The sequence below is a fragment of the Schistocerca cancellata genome, chromosome 5 (genome assembly GCF_023864275.1).
Source record: "Schistocerca cancellata isolate TAMUIC-IGC-003103 chromosome 5, iqSchCanc2.1, whole genome shotgun sequence".
Lineage (NCBI taxonomy): Eukaryota > Metazoa > Arthropoda > Insecta > Orthoptera > Acrididae > Schistocerca > Schistocerca cancellata.
The window spans coordinates 103,949,974-103,966,267 of NC_064630.1; the positions used below are offsets into that span (position 1 = coordinate 103,949,974).

Consider the following 16,294-nt stretch of genomic DNA (forward strand, 5'->3'; position numbering starts at 1 on the left):
AGGATGACCTCTGAACCTAGACGGCAGGAGTCGTTGGTGCCGACATGAGCAACAATTTGCAATCGGGTGCACCCAGTTCTCTCTGTCGCCGCCGGCAGGGCCTCCTCCACATCTCGGATGTAACCCCCTGGAGAGCAGACAGAGTGAACACTGGCCTTCTTCCCCGACCTTTCCTCTATTTCCCTAAGGGGCTCCATCACCCGCCTAACACTGGAGCTCCCAATCACTAATAAACCCCTCCCCCCGCGTACTTGCTCGGACCTTGCTGAAGGAGCGGCCACATGTCCACTCACAGGCAGAGCGGGCGATGCCACACGGCCAGCCTCCACATTGACCCTCCGCCTCGTGCGACGCGAACGCCGCTGACCCCGCCACTCCCCTTTGGGAGAGGGTGGCCCAACCGCGTCCGGTACCCGCGAAGATGTCCCGACAGCAGGGATCGTGGGTGAAGCTTGTAACACATGGGGTGTACCATGCGACGCACCAGACTCCCCACTACTGCTACACTCTGAGGCAGCAGCCTGAAGACCGGCTGACTGCGGCCATCAGCACGTTCAGCTGTTCGCGAACAGTGGCCAGCTCCTCCTGCGTCCGTACACAGCAGTCACACATCCTATCCATCCTAAGAGATCAACAATTTACTGTAGAGAGTTAATCATCTTTTAACTAGACTGCTAATTCACTAAAGGCGGCTGATAGCTGACTAAACTGTGGTTACTAGACACTTCTTGTTGGAAACAATGAAAATAAGCACTATGTGTCTCTGGACTGTATTCAAAACAAACACGTAACCTATGGAATACTATTACTAGTACTCGAAAATTAAAGCTTCCTAAAAGCAAAAACACACGGAAAAAGAAGTGACGCAGTTAATAATTAAATTTACTTAGCTCGCTGCACAGCAGATGTGAACCAGACGGCAGTGACAAAGCTGCTCTGATATTCCGCACACCCGTATCTTGTCCATCAGACTACAATGCGCAGCTAACACGCTCGTATAGCATAACACGCAATGCTCTAGATTGCGAGAGAGACAGGGGAGCCAGATGTGGGCCAAATCGACACGGAGGACTGATGACTGCGCCTAATGACCGACCAACCTGAGTGTTATTTTTACACGGTATCCCATGCGCGTTTAGCCAAATGCTGGGCTGGTCCCAGATTTCTGCCTCAGTCAATAAACCACACAAAAATGTAGTTAAAATACGCTGCCAGAAGAAATTAGTATACTCGTTTAGAGCTTTACATTTCACTCAAGAGTTATTGTTGTAGCAGTGCATATGGAGTATATGAAACCCTTACATTTACAGATCAATCACACAATCGGTTCTGAGGTACCATGTATCGATCCAGGCTAAAACAGTCATACTAGTGCGTCGTGTACTCTCCGCGGGCGGCAATGTAGTCTCTGACTCTGGCTTCCAGTCGATCGTACAGAGGGCGAATAATATTTTAGGATACATTATGGCCGGCCGCTGTGGCCAAGCGGTTCTAGGCAGTTCAGTCTGGAACCGCGCTGCTGCTACGGCCGCAGGTTCGAATCCTGCCTCGAGCATGGATGTGTGTGATGTCCTTAGGTTAGTTACGTTTAAGTAGTTCTAAGTCTAGGGGACTGATGACCTCAGATGTTAAGTCCCATAGTGCTTAGAGTCATTTTTGATACGTTATGGCAAGTGTGGTGTCACCGCCAGACACCACACTTGCTAGGTGGTAGCCTTTAAATCGGCCGCGGTCCGTTAGTATACGTCGGACCCGCGTGTCGCCACTATCAGTGATTGCAGACCGAGCGCCGCCACACGGCAGGTCTAGTCTAGAGAGACTCCCTAGCACTCGGCCCAGTTGTACAGCCGACTTTGCTAGCGATGGTTCACTGTCTACATACGCTCTCATTTGCAGAGACGACAGTTTAGCTTAGCCTTCAGCTACGTCATTTGTTACGACCTAGCAAGACGCCATATTCAGTTACTATGAATGTATTCTGAACAGATCATATTGTGAATCATGTACCGTCAAGAGCGACGTTCATCTTTAATGGATGAAAGTTAAGTATCAAACTAATTACGTCCGCTTTCTGAATTCTAATTCCTTGTCATGTTCCAGACCTCACGTCAGTATAGTCCTTCCCCTCCTCACTCCAGCCCGTGTGAGCTAAAACGCTTGCATTCCGGCCTCCACTAGTAACACGGTGTTGGCTCTTCTGCCAACACAACACCAAGCCTGCTTGACCTGTTCACATAGTCGCGTAAGAGTTGGTTCATATGGCTCTAAGCACTATGGGACTCAATATCTGAGGTCATCAGTCCCCTAGAACTTCTTAAACCTAACTAACCTAAGAACATCACACACGTCCATGCCCAAGGCAGGATTCGAACATGCGACCGTAGCAGCAGCGCGGTTCCGGACTGAAGCGCCTAGAACCGTTCGGCCACAGCGGCCGGCTGTAAGAGTTGTTGATTGACGAGTCTCAAGAGTCACTTCTCGTCCCATCATATCCCACACTTCCTCTAAGGGAGACAAATCCGGAGATCGTGCTGGCCAGGGAACTTGCTGCACGTCTTGCAAAGCACGTTCAGTTTCACAGACAGTGTGTGGGCGAGCATCATCCTTTTGGAACATCACGTCATCTTCCTGTTGCAAGAACGGCAAAAGAATGGGTCTAACAGCATTCTGTACTTATCTAGCGCTGGTCAGCGTCTCCGTCGGAAACACCGAAGGCGAACGAGAGTTGTAGCTTTTCGTATCCCAGACCATGAGGCCTGGCCTGGGACGAGTGAGTCTTGGAGGAAAGCCCTCTACGAGATGGCACTCACCAGGTCTACATCACACGCGCAAGCAACCATCAGTTGCAGGCAGCATCCGCTGTCATTGCTGAAGACTACAGCGCGCCATTTCATCTTCCTGAACACCCTCCGTGTCCTGAATGGCACCTCCTGGGGAGCGGACCGAGTGGTCCTTCTCCGCCTCAATCGCGGCTTTAGTGCGCTCGAAATTGGACTATGGAAGCATAGTTTACTGCTCTGCTCGGCTGTCTATTCTTCGGCGTCTCAACTCTATATACCACCGTGGATTCTGTTTAGTGTCTGAAGCTTTTTACACCAGCCCTGTGGAAAGCCTATATGCTGAGACTGCTGAACCTCCGCTGTCCAATCGGCGAGCTGTCCTGAGTCGTTATGCTAGCCATCTGTCTTCCATGCCTGCTAATCCAGCCCTTGGATTTAGGGTATGCTGGCCGCCCTTCCTCCCTACTACCACCGGGAGTCCCCTTCCGTCAACTGCCCCATTCTCTTTCCTTCCACTTTCCTAAAACTTTCTTGACAACTTGGGGTACAGCACCGCCTTGGCTCCGGCCCCGGACCTGCCTGCTCCGTGACCTTTGTCAGTTTCCCAAGGATGGTACCCCTTCTCTTGTTTATCGTCGGGCATTTGCTGCTCTATGCGCACAAATGAAGAATGCCACATTTATTTACACTGATGGCTCAAAAACATCGTTTGGTGTTGGGAGAGCCTATATTGTTGGCGACACCCCAAATCGATTTCGGCTTCCCGACCAGTTTTCGGTTTATACTGCGGAGCTTTACGCAGTTCTCCAGGCTGTCCAATACATCTGTCGCCATCAGCGGATACAGTATGTTATCGGCTCAGATTCTCTCAGCTATCTCCTCAGTCTCCAATCTCTCTACCCTGTCCACCGGATTCAGGACTGCCTCCACTTGCTCCACTTGGGGGGCGCCTCTGTGGCGTTCCTCTGGCTCCCAGGACATGTTGGTATCTGCGGAAATGAAGCGGCCGATATAGCGGCCAAGGCTGCAGTGCCTCTTCTTCAGCCAGCAATTCGCATGATTCCCTTCGCCGATCTACGGAGTGTTTTATGTCGTCGTGTTGCTCTTTTATGGCACACACATTGGTCGACACTTCCCAATAATAAATTGCGGGACGTGAAAGCTCTTCCCTGTGCTTGGACCTCTTCCTCCCGAACTCGTCGTCGGGAGGAGGTAATTTTAACTAGACTCCGGATAGGGCACTGTGTTTTTAGCCATCGACATCTTTTAAGCGGCGATCCTCCCCTACTCTGTCCCCACTGCTCTCAGCTGTGGACGTTGAGACACCTTTTACTTGAGTGCCCCTATTTTACTCCGTTACGCGCCCGTCTACGGCTGTCGCCTGATATATCTTCCATTTTAGCAGATGACACGCGCTCAGCCGATCGCGTTCTCGAGTTCATTAGTGCCAGTGAGATGACGTCAGTCATTTGACGCTCTTTTTGGGGACAAACAACCCTCCTTCTATAGTGGTTTTTTAAGCTTTCCTTCTGTTTTTGGTTTCCCTACTTTTTTGAGTTTCGCTCCCCTTACTGCTGGTTTTTTTTTTACTTTTTCGTAAGTCACAGACCGGGCGCTAATGACCGTAGCAGTTTTGCGTCCTAAAACACAAAAAAAATCTTCCAAGTGATCCTTTGACGGCACTAATCGAGCAGTGCACGTCGGTGCTGTGCCGTGGGTAGAAGACGGGCTACAGGTGTGCGTGCCCTTAGTGTCATTGCTAGTAACTGGTTCGTAACAGTTCGTGCTGACACGTCTGGGCTCACAAGCCCTCTTACATGTGTTCTGATAGCTGTAAGATCTGCCACTGCTACCCTTACAAGACGGGGATCCTGGCGGGCTTCTGTGCTGCACGGACATCCAGAACCTCGTCTGTGTGTGTGAGAATGCTCACGTGACCGCTGATACCAGCATCGTTGCACAACTGATGCAGCACGTCCAAATTGTGTGGCAAATCTCAGAAAGGACCATCTCGCCAATTGGAAGGCCGCAATTTGACCCCTTTCGAACTTGCTCAGTTGGTTGTAGGAAGCACAAGTGCGTCTCCGTGGCATGACTGAGTCCTTGCTTCACACATTTGCGTCACACTGTACCTTCTGGCTGTAAGCATTCCCTGTTAAAGGGTAGACATACACTCCTGGAAATTGAAATAAGAACACCGTGAATTCATTGTCCCAGGAAGGGGAAACTTTATTGACACATTCCTGGGGTCAGATACATCACATGATCACACTGACAGAACCACAGGCACATAGACACAGGCAACAGAGCATGCACAATGTCGGCACTAGTACAGTGTATATCCACCTTTCGCAGCAATGCAGGCTGCTATTCTCCCATGGAGACGATCGTAGAGGTGCTGGATGTAGTCCTGTGGAACGGCTTGCCATGCCATTTCCACCTGGCGCCTCAGTTGGACCAGCGTTCGTGCTGGACGTGCAGACCGCGTGAGACGACGCTTCATCCAGTCCCAAACATGCTCAATGGGGGACAGATCCGGAGATCTTGCTGGCCAGGGTAGTTGACTTACACCTTCTAGAGCACGTTGGGTGGCACGGGATACATGCGGACGTGCATTGTCCTGTTGGAACAGCAAGTTCCCTTGCCGGTCTAGGAATGGTAGAACGATGGGTTCGATGACGGTTTGGATGTACCGTGCACTATTCAGTGTCCCCTCGACGATCACCAGTGGTGTACGGCCAGTGTAGGAGATCGCTCCCCACACCATGATGCCGGGTGTTGGCCCTGTGTGCCTCGGTCGTATGCAGTCCTGATTGTGGCGCTCACCTGCACGGCGCCAAACACGCATACGACCATCATTGGCACCAAGGCAGAAGCGACTCTCATCGCTGAAGACGACACGTCTCCATTCGTCCCTCCATTCACGCCTGTCGCGACACCACTGGAGGCGGGCTGCACGATGTTGGGGCGTGAGCGGAAGACGGCCTAACGGTGTGCGGGACCGTAGCCCAGCTTCATGGAGACGGTTGCGAATGGTCCTCGCCGATACCCCAGGAGCAACAGTGTCCCTAATTTGCTGGGAAGTGGCGGTGCGGTCCCCTACGGCACTGCGTAGGATCCTACGGTCTTGGCGTGCATCCGTGCGTCGCTGCGGTCCGGTCCCAGGTCGACGGGCACGTGCACCTTCCGCCGACCACTGGCGACAACATCGATGTACTGTGGAGACCTCACGCCCCACGTGTTGAGCAATTCGGCGGTACGTCCACCCGGCCTCCCGCATGCCCACTATACGCCCTCGCTCAAAGTCCGTCAACTGCACATACGGTTCACGTCCACGCTGTCGCGGCATGCTACCAGTGTTAAAGACTGCGACGGAGCTCCGTATGCCACGGCAAACTGGCTGACACTGACGGCGGCGGTGCACAAATGCTGCGCAGCTAGCGCCATTCGACGGCCAACACCGCGGTTCCTGGTGTGTCCGCTGTGCCGTGCGTGTGATCATTGCTTGTACAGCCCTCTCGCAGTGTCCGGAGCAAGTATGGTGGGTCTGACACACCGGTGTCAATGTGTTCTTTTTTCCATTTCCAGGAGTGTAGATGGCGCTCTGAGAGCTATGCCACTATGCTATCTGTTGGCGGACAACATTGAAACCATTATAAGTACAATTCTAACATTCTGCGTGATGTCTGTTTGTTCTAAGTCGTGTCTCCCTACCACTTTTGCGCAACGACGCTCTGAGCGTGTTTTTTAGGGAATTGACTAGTTTGAACCTGGGACCTGCTGCTGGTGAAGAGACGCCAGACCACACATGACATGTAGAGTTCAGAAGAGTTCAGTGAGACTAGCAATGATATAATCAAATACTTAATCATTTCAGCGTCAGCTCCACTGCACTCTCTGTAAAAGAATCTTAATACTAACTAAATTTAGTGGAAGGGGTTCAAGGCTTTCCTATTTTTAGTTAGCTGGTAAAATAACGTCGAAAAAGCAGTTAAGTTTACCATTGGAATTTTTATTCTACTCACAAAACATTGTTTATAAATTGCACTATTGATAAAAGGAAATATTTTAATGCAGGATGATAAAAACCAGCTGCGTTCAACAAAAATGTGAACGAATATTCCCCGAATGGGTTTCCAAGTTCTACAATGGATCGAAGGATGACCTATGCCATATCACATCTATAATCTAGGCTTAAATTAAGTTTCATAAAAGAGAAAACTATCAAAAATGGTCTACAGTGACCCTTAATTATCTTTAATTACTTATTTAACTTGTCTTAAATTACAGTGACTGATATGGCTTCTCAATAATTATACAGTATAACAGAAAAATTATCTCGTGTCAGATTTTAACTTCAAGTAGCAAATGTGAATACCATGAGCTTTAATTGACGATCGACACTAGTATTACGCAAAAATGGGACGTAACAGATGAGACTTCTGCAGTTCTGAGTGAAGCCTTATGCGCTCTTATGCGGCATCGCATGCGTTCATTACCTTGTCGGTGGTTAGGCAGCGTCAGGGGGCGGCGGGCGGCGAAGCTCCACACACCTCGCCATCTCAGTAGTAACTCTCTCTAACCTCTCCTTACTACCATTTCCCGAAGCTGGTTTAAGAAAAAGATATCTAGCTGTGTTTTCAACTGACCAATCAGGGTCTCAATTTTAACCTTAAGCTCCACCTACAAAAATTCTGTCTATCCAATGAGAAACATTATACTTTTCGTGGTGGGGCAATGTTTTTAATGTTTGCAACGTAACAGAGACGCGTATAGTCTCACGCTAAAACTTGCAGCTGGTGTGGTTATTTTAGTGATATTGTAAGATCTATACTGTTCTTCTGGAGGGCTCTATCTTTTAACATAGAGTGGAGGGGGGGGGGGGGTGTCTTGGCGGTCGGATGACGATGTGGGTGTCTGTCCCTTATCGTAGGGCCTTCTAGCTTACACGACTCTGCTCTCGGCTTCTGTTCTCGTTTCTCCCCTCGGAACTGCGTCTGTTTCACGGTGGGAAGGTTTGACATGCATTTAGGCGTTCTTGTGTTAGTCTGAGGTATTCCATTTGCTCACTCGTTGATCGTATTACTTTGGTTAATTTAATGTCAGGATTTATTCAGAGCTATGTGACATACTGCCGGATTTGCTATCACGTCAGGGTTTTCATGGAAGGTGTTGGATTTGCCTGACACCTTACCCAATTATTATCCCCCATGTGGCAAATGCTATCATCAGACCAAAATCGATGTTGTCTTTCCAGGTGTACTTTTTTTAATTTTTTATTTATTTTTTTAGCGGTGTACGATCACACACAGAACGAAGTACATAATTTATGGACAGGTGACGTCTAGGACTTCCCTCTCTTAGGTAAATAGCGATATGGCGAGGGAGGGCACCGGCTACGAAGTTAAATATAGATAAATAATAATAAATAACAAATAAAACTGCCGAATCTTTAGTACAAAAGAACCCGTACTAGACTGGATTAACATTAATGAACAGTCAAGAAGATGACCACAGTGCAGAACTGTATCGAACGCCTTCGGGAAGTCGAAGAACATAGCTTCAACCTGAGCGCCAGTATATTCTGCCTTCCGGGTCTCTCTCTTCTTTAAGCCCGACATTTCTGACGGTGTTCCGAATTTATCTTGTTCAAAGGAAATAGAAAATTGTAAGAGTTAACACTCGCATCCTTGGCAACCTAATAGGTGCAGTCTTCTGTTCCCGCTGTGCATCTGTCACATCCAGCCTCGCTGCAGTGTCCAGCAACAACCTCTTTGTCTCCATAGTTACTCTTTGACTGTCCACAGAGCAGAATAAGGTCAGTGAAGAAAATCCAAAAGTCCCTGGGCCTTGAGACGTGGGATGTGGAAACTATGCTGGACTTTCCGACGCCGGGCCTGGAGCTGCTGACGTACTCGGCGTTCATGATGTCGATGGCCGCCCGCGGCTACATGCTGTGGCTCCTCAACATCGCCGCCGCGCTTTGGGTCGGCTTCCAGGCGCTCGGTGGAGGTTGCCATGCCGAAGATCAGGTGCGTCCCACTCTACTCTTACTACTTGTTCACTGTAGGAAGACTCTGCGCCTGGTGGCTGATGGCAGCAGCAGAATCGATGGCCGCGGTCAGTACCGTTAGCTTTTCCGGCTCAGCCGAACTAGTCGGGCTTAGCTAGCAGGCACCATGGTGTTCAGTGTGACTATGTAATCATGAATGAAAGCAGACGTAACACGTGGAGATAAAATCACACAAATGTTCCATGTAATAGTGTTGGAAATAGTTTGAATGTTAGGTATGGTCAGTGACGACACTCGCTGCATGCAGTACTGAAAGGTAACGTTAGCAGCGACAGGAAACAAGATATTATCTGTACTACGTCATACAATACCATCCGACTGTTGGAACAGCTACTGCAGTCAGCCACCAAGCCGAGAAGCTTCTTACAGTGAAGATTCATACTCTTTCCTAAGACTTTCAAATAACATTATTTTTCACTAATTATGTTCTCTAGTTTCAACTAAGAGCAAACTCTGACACATCAAGGATGCACATTTCCTTGAGCCTGATTTAAGTTGAGGAGTGTTACGCAAGGTACATCTGAAACGTTTGGTAAATGGTATCATAACCTCTTCAGTCCTGAGCACATATTAAAAGTATAAATGGGCTATTATTGTGTTAATTGCTTTGTGTTAGCTCTAGTTAACAATGAATGACCATCAAAAATGTATTGGAAACATTGTGATTTATTACAGATGGTATCATATGTGGTACCTCAGGACTTAAGCAGGACAATTACGCACACAGCTTTACAGCGTCTTGTTGCTTTATTACGACAAAAAAACAGTCATACGATACATATACTCTTTATACTAAAACAAAATTATCGTACCAAAATTTTTCGAAGAATTTCTATCTTTCCTAATATTACCAGATGTATTGGTGTTAACTTTTCTTGTCCTAATTTAATTTTATTTTTTGTGGAATGTGTGAAGCAATTTCTGTCAATAGTGAAGCAAAGGATCACTTTCCACTGCTCACATTGTACAAAGGTAAGGCTTATGCAGCCCTCTGTCCGGTATTTTGCACTGTTCTTCTGAACCAGGCAGTCAAGCCTAATAAACAAGCTAAAAAATAAAAATAGTTGGCGTTGATTCAAATTGCACTAAGCACTATAGGACTTAACATCTGAGGTCATCAGCCACCTAGAATTACAACTACTTAAACCTAACTAACCTAAGGACATCACACACATCCATGCCCGAGGCAGGATTCGAACCTGCGACCGTAGCAGCAGCGCGGTTCCGGACTGAAGCGTCTAGAACCGCTCGGTCACAACGGGCGGCAGTTGGCGTTGAGTCCCGAGGTGTAAAAGACAATTTCACATCTGAATAACACACAAACTAATCACGGAACAAAGCTGAACAATTTACAAACGGTACGACATTTATTCAAGTTTGCTTATGGAGTATTACATCGGACAGATGACGACCATTCGCGACTGCACTATACTCGAGGAGTTTCAATGCAGATTTTGAACACATCTTTCGTAACTGCTGGAGGAATTCTAGAAATTTCATCGTGGATTCGATCTTTTAAGTGGGTAGGACGTCGAACGGGCCGACTTGGAGCAGGAGAGGCACCACAGGACATTTTAATTTTCACTGTCTATACTTTTACAAACAAATTCATAAAACTTTGTCAACATGACCAGGAAGGATACAGGATTCACATTCATAGCAGTGGAAGTTCAAAAACATAACAAAATGATTGTTTATTACATGTGTAGTTTCATCATTTTTTCATCTACAATTACAAGCTGCATTTGTAGCTATATGTACACTTTTCTTCATAGGTAAGAGAGATTCTTCGATCAACTTTGCACTGCATACAAACCATACTACCAGATGTACGAAACTCTAGAATTTTTCAAATATATTAAAAACTTTGGTAAAAATTGAGATAATTAACTATGAAATTTGAATTTTTTCTAAACATGAAGTTTAAAATGTAGCAGCTCATTCATTTTTTCATAATTTAAATTAATTCCAGAGTTTCATACACCTGAATGTATGGTTAGTATGCAGTGCAAAATTCATCAAAGAATCTCTCCTATTTATGAAGAAAAATGTACTTATAGCAAAAAATTCAGCTAATAGTAAGTGAAAAAATGATGAAATTTCACATGTAAAGAAAAAAACTATTTTGTTATGTTTTTGAACTTCCACTGCTATGAGTGTGAATCCTGAACCCTTTCTGGTTAGGCTCACAAAGTGTAAATTTATTTGTAAAAGTATAGACAGTGCCGATGGTTTTCCGAGGGTCTGTAGACTTTCGATTCGATGCACTGGCAGTTGCACGGAAGTTTCTTACCGAATTTCATATTGTTCCACGAGCAGAAACTGGATATCGAGGCTGAATCTTGAAATGCTTACCAAAGGCACGTTGCACTCGCACGATAGATTTGCCATAGCAAAAATGGCACTCCACCATGGACGCACAATTTTGCTTCGACCACTACGACATGATTACTGACATGTATATGAGATGAAGGCTGATATTATGCACTATTAATAGTTGGCACCACTGTCGTTATATCTTGCTTTTAGCGCTCATTATTCAAGTTTTAAATCGTCCAAACATTATGGAAATGGAAATGCCATGTGGCTAGGGCAGGGCTTAACAACTGGCCGGTTTTGAGCGCGAGTACTCCCGTCTGCTCAGGCACGTGCTCGCGAGCAGGTGCAAGGTCTCGGAGTAGGGAGGGAGGGGAGGGAGGGGAAATGCGCGCGCACGTATGAATAGGACCGCAGCGTGCCTATTGAATTCGCGCCGACTGTGTAACGTTAAAAGTACTACGATCAGCTCTAACAGTCACTTCGCTGGTTAAGAATCATGTCAAGTCGCCGTTGTGTAACCCCAACCATGCTTTCGCAGTTCAACCCCCATTGGGAGGAATTGTATCTGTTTACAGAAAAAGATGGTGTTGCAAAATGTTTAGTATGTCACAAAAAGCTGAATTCTTTTAGGAAATTTAATTTGCAGCGACATTATATGTCGTACCACGCGAAAGACTACGGAAGTGGAAAATGTGATGGACCAGATCGTGCACAGGAAGTTATTAAACTTAAAAGGAAGCTGTCCGAAGAAGATCTGGATGACGAAGAAAAATCAACTGAGGCAGCTCTCAGAGTGAGCTACAAAATTGCTTTGTTTTTAGCAAAATCCCTGCGCCCCTTCACTGATGGCGATTTAATAAAAGATGTTTGGTAGTTGCAGCGGAACATTTGTGTCCATCTCAAGTCGAACAGTTTCGGATTGTGCCATTATCTGACATGACCATTATGCGTCGCATACAGGACATGGCAGACGACGTCCAGAGCCAGCTTGCAAATATCTATAAAGATTTTATGGCGTATTCTCTAGCTCTGGACGAAAGTGTTGATATCACTGGAACAGCGCAGCTTTCCATATTTATTAGAGGTACTAATAGAGATCTTCAGGTGACGAAGGAGCTCCTCGATGTAGTAGCCATGAAGAACACTACAACCGGAGGTGGTATTTTAAATAGTGTTGAATAAAGTGTTGAAAATATAAGATTGTCGTGGAATTCTTTAGTTTCAGTGTCTACAGACGGTGCACCAGCGATGACAGGAAAAAAATTAGGTTTCGTTGCGCTGTTGAAGGAGAAAATGCAAAAACTAACCGTGCCGAATGAAATAAGGGGCGTTCACTGTGTGATCCACCAGGAAAACTTATGTGCAAAGAGTATCACTCTAAAAAATGTGATGCGAATGAAATAAGGGGCGTTCACTGTGTGATCCACCAGGAAAACTTATGTGCAAAGAGTATCACTCTAAAAAATGTGATGAGTGTTGTTGTTCGTACAACCAATTATGTAAGGAAGCATGGGCTACAACACAGACAATTTAAAAGCTTTCTTGAGGATGTAGAAAGCCAGTATGGTAGCCTGCCTTATTACAGCGAGGTCCGCTGGCTTAGTCGTGGCGAATTATTAAATCGAATTTTTGCCTATTAGATGAGATAAATATGTTCATGGAAATAAATAACATGTGTGTTCCTGAATTGAAAGTGCCTTCATGGAAATGTGACCCCCGTTCTTAGCAGATTTAACTAGCCATCTGAATGCTTTGAACATTTCACTACAAGTTAAAGATCTGCTAATTACTCATTTCATTGATCGAATACGAGCTTTTAAAATGAAATTGACACTTTGGGTGAGTCAGCTGGAAGCAGGAAATCTAGCTCATTTTCCTAAATTATCATCCATGCAAGATGTTCACAAAGACTGTGAACGTTATTCACATAGTTTAGTTGCCCTTAAGGAAGAATTTGATCAACGCTTTTCAAGATCTGACAGCACTAGACAGTAATTCTGATCTGTTCTCCTCTCCATATTCAGCGAATATTGAAGAGATTCGTCCTGAGCTGCAACTAGAAATTATTGACCTGCAGTGTGACAGAGAATACAGAGACAAATTTCAGAACAACAAAAAACATTTTGGAATTTTACAGACACTTCCAAAAAATGGTTCAAATGGTTCTGAGCACTATGCGACTTAACTTCTGAGGCCATCAGTCGCCTAGAACTTAGAACTAATTAAATCTAACTAACCTAAGGACTTCACACACATCCATGCCCGAGGCAGGATTCGAACCTGCGACCGTAGCGGTCGCTCGGTTCCAGACTGTAGCGCCCAGAACCGCACGGCCACTCCGGCCTGCTACAGACACTTCCCTCAGGATAGATTTCCTCATTTGCACAAACTGGCGGCTACAATAATATCAATGTTCGGTTCCATGTATGTTTGTGAATAACTGTTCTCTGCAATGAAATGTAACAAGACGCACCTGAGAAACGCATTGTCTGATCGAAATTTAAATTGCACGCTGCGCCTACGATGCACAAGAACAATTACTCCGAATATAGACGCAATTGTAAAGGGCAAGAAGTACAAGATAACAGAGAATCCCACACTTCAGTGACACCTTTTATTGTGTAACAGTTCACAAATTAATACGAATGTAGAGGCATACACTAAGCTAATAAAATTATGTGGCACGTGTACATTCTCCTTTATTTGTTTCTTTTGTCACAGTAATAATTCGTGCGTGATATCCCTGCAGGTGGCCGCGGATTTACATTGACTGGCGGCAGCTGTTGTGTGCCCCACGTGACTCCCCCCACTCTCCGCTCTGGACCGGTAGTGGGGGTAGGGGGTAGCGTGCTCGCGCTGCTCCGTGCTCGCGCCTTGCTGCCCACAGCTTGCTCCGCGAGCACGTATGTTGTGAAGCCCTGGGCTAGGGCCTTCCGTCGGGTAGACCGTGCGCCTGGTGCAAGTCTTTCGAGTTGACGCCACTGTGGCGACTTGCGTGTCGATGGGGATGAAATGGTGATGGTAGGGACAACACAACACCAAGTCCCTGAGCGGAGAAAATCTCCGACCCAGCCGGGAATCGAACCCGCGCCGTTAGGACTGACATTCCATCGTGCTGACCACTCAGCTACCAGGAAGGGACGGGCAGACATTATGAAACTTCCTGTATATGATATCCAAAAGTGTAAAATTTATTACCCGTTGTAGCATTAATTGTTGGTTTGTTATTAACTGAGGAATGTTAACACAGCTTCAATAAGTCATTAAAGCAGGTGGAAACACCCGTAATTGGAAAAGGATATGTCTTTACCTTCACTTCGACGTGATGTGCTGTGCAGTTGCAGAACCCGAAGTTGCACGATCAGTGCTGACACCTCGTGGTGCACGGCAGAGTGATGAACAAGAGAGCTGCGCAAGTGTAATGTGTATCGTACATGATATCACAAGCCAGAAAAGGTTCGGCTCCGTGCGCACCCGAGAAAAAAATAAAATCTGGAGGTATCATAATACCTCAAGACTGAAGACGATAAAGGAAAAAAGGTGCAAAGTGGAAATTACGGTGCTAGCCGACGCCTTTGACCAGTGAAGCTGTGCACACGCTTCAGTGGAAACATAATGGTGGTTATGAGTATATCAATATACATATTTGAAACCAAAATAAAAAAGACCCCATTTATTATGAGAATTTACTGCATCCGACTAGAAAATATTTCGGTTATGACTAGGAACCTCAGTCAAAGATGAATAGAAAATCGGAGAGAAAGCGGGGTATCGAAAGATAAAAGCACTGCACCTGTAATGGATAACACAACCTCAAAACGAACTTAAGGAAAACGTATTCATCGTAAAAAAAAAAATAGAAGCATGTACTGCAGAATGCACTTCGGCTATATACACTATGTGATCAAAAGTATCTGGACACCTGGCTGAAAATGACTTACAAGTTCGTGGTGCCCTCCATCGGTAATGCTGGAATTCAATATGGTGTTGGCCCACCCTTAGCCTTGATGATAGCTTCCAGGCATACGTTCAACCAGGTTCTGCCAGGTTTCTTGGGGATTGGCAGGCCGTTTTTCACGGAGTGCTGCACTTAGGAGAGTATCGATGCCGGTCGGTGAGGCCTGGCACGAAATCGGCGTTCCAAAACATCCCAAAGGTATTCTGTAGGATTCAGGTCAGGAGTCTGTGCAGACCAGCCCATTACAGGGATGTTATTGATACCTAACCACTCCGCCATAGGTCTTGCATTATGAACAGGTGCTCGATCGTGTTGATAGATGCAATCGCCATCCCCGAATTGCTCTACAACAGTGGGAAGCAAGAAGGTGCTTAAAACATCAATGTAGGCCGCTGCTGTGATGGTGCCACGCAAAACAACAAGGGGTACAAGCGCCCTCCATAAAACACGACCACACCATAACATCACCGCCTCCGAATTTTACCGTTGGCACTATACACGGTGGCAGATGACCTTCACCGGGCATTCGCCATACACACACCCTGCCATCGGATTGCCACATTGTGTACCGTGATTCGTGACTCTACACAACGTTTCTCCACTGTTCAATCGTCCAATGTTTACGCTCCATACACCAAGCGAAGCGTCGTTTGGCATTTGCCGTGATGTGTGGCTTATGAGCAGCCGCTCCGACCATGAAATCCGTTTTCTCACCTCCCGCCTGTCATAGTACTTGCAGTGAATCCTGATGCAGTTTGGAATTCCTGTGTGATGGTCTGGATAGATGTCTGCCTATTGCACATTACGCCCCTCTTCAACTGTCGGCGGTCTCTGTCAGTCAACTGACGAGGTCAGCCTGTACGCTTTTGTGCTGTACGTGTCCCTTCACGTTTCTACTTTATCGTCCCATCGGAAACAGTGGACCTAGGGGTGTTTAGGAGTGTAGAAAACTCGTGTACAGACGTATGACACAAGTGACACCCAGTTACCTGACTACGTTCGAAGTCCGTGAGTTCCACGGAGCGCCCGTTCTGCTCTCTCACGATGTCTAATGACTACTGAGGCCGCTGATATGGAGTACCTGGCAGTAGGTGGCAGCACAATGCACCTAATATAAAAAATGTATGTTTTTCGTGGGTGTCCGGATACTTTTGATCACATAGT

The 16,294-nt window shown here is 46.5% G+C and overlaps 1 protein-coding gene across 1 annotated transcript in view; it reads left to right on the forward strand.

Moving 5' to 3' along the window:
• LOC126187768 (uncharacterized) overlaps positions 1-16,294 on the forward strand; it is a 239,294-nt gene that overhangs the window by 172,514 nt on the left and 50,486 nt on the right. Inside the window, exon 5 of the mRNA XM_049929033.1 lies at positions 8,588-8,812. Coding sequence (XP_049784990.1) covers positions 8,588-8,812 — 225 coding nt within the window. The remainder of the gene's footprint in view (positions 1-8,587; positions 8,813-16,294) is intronic.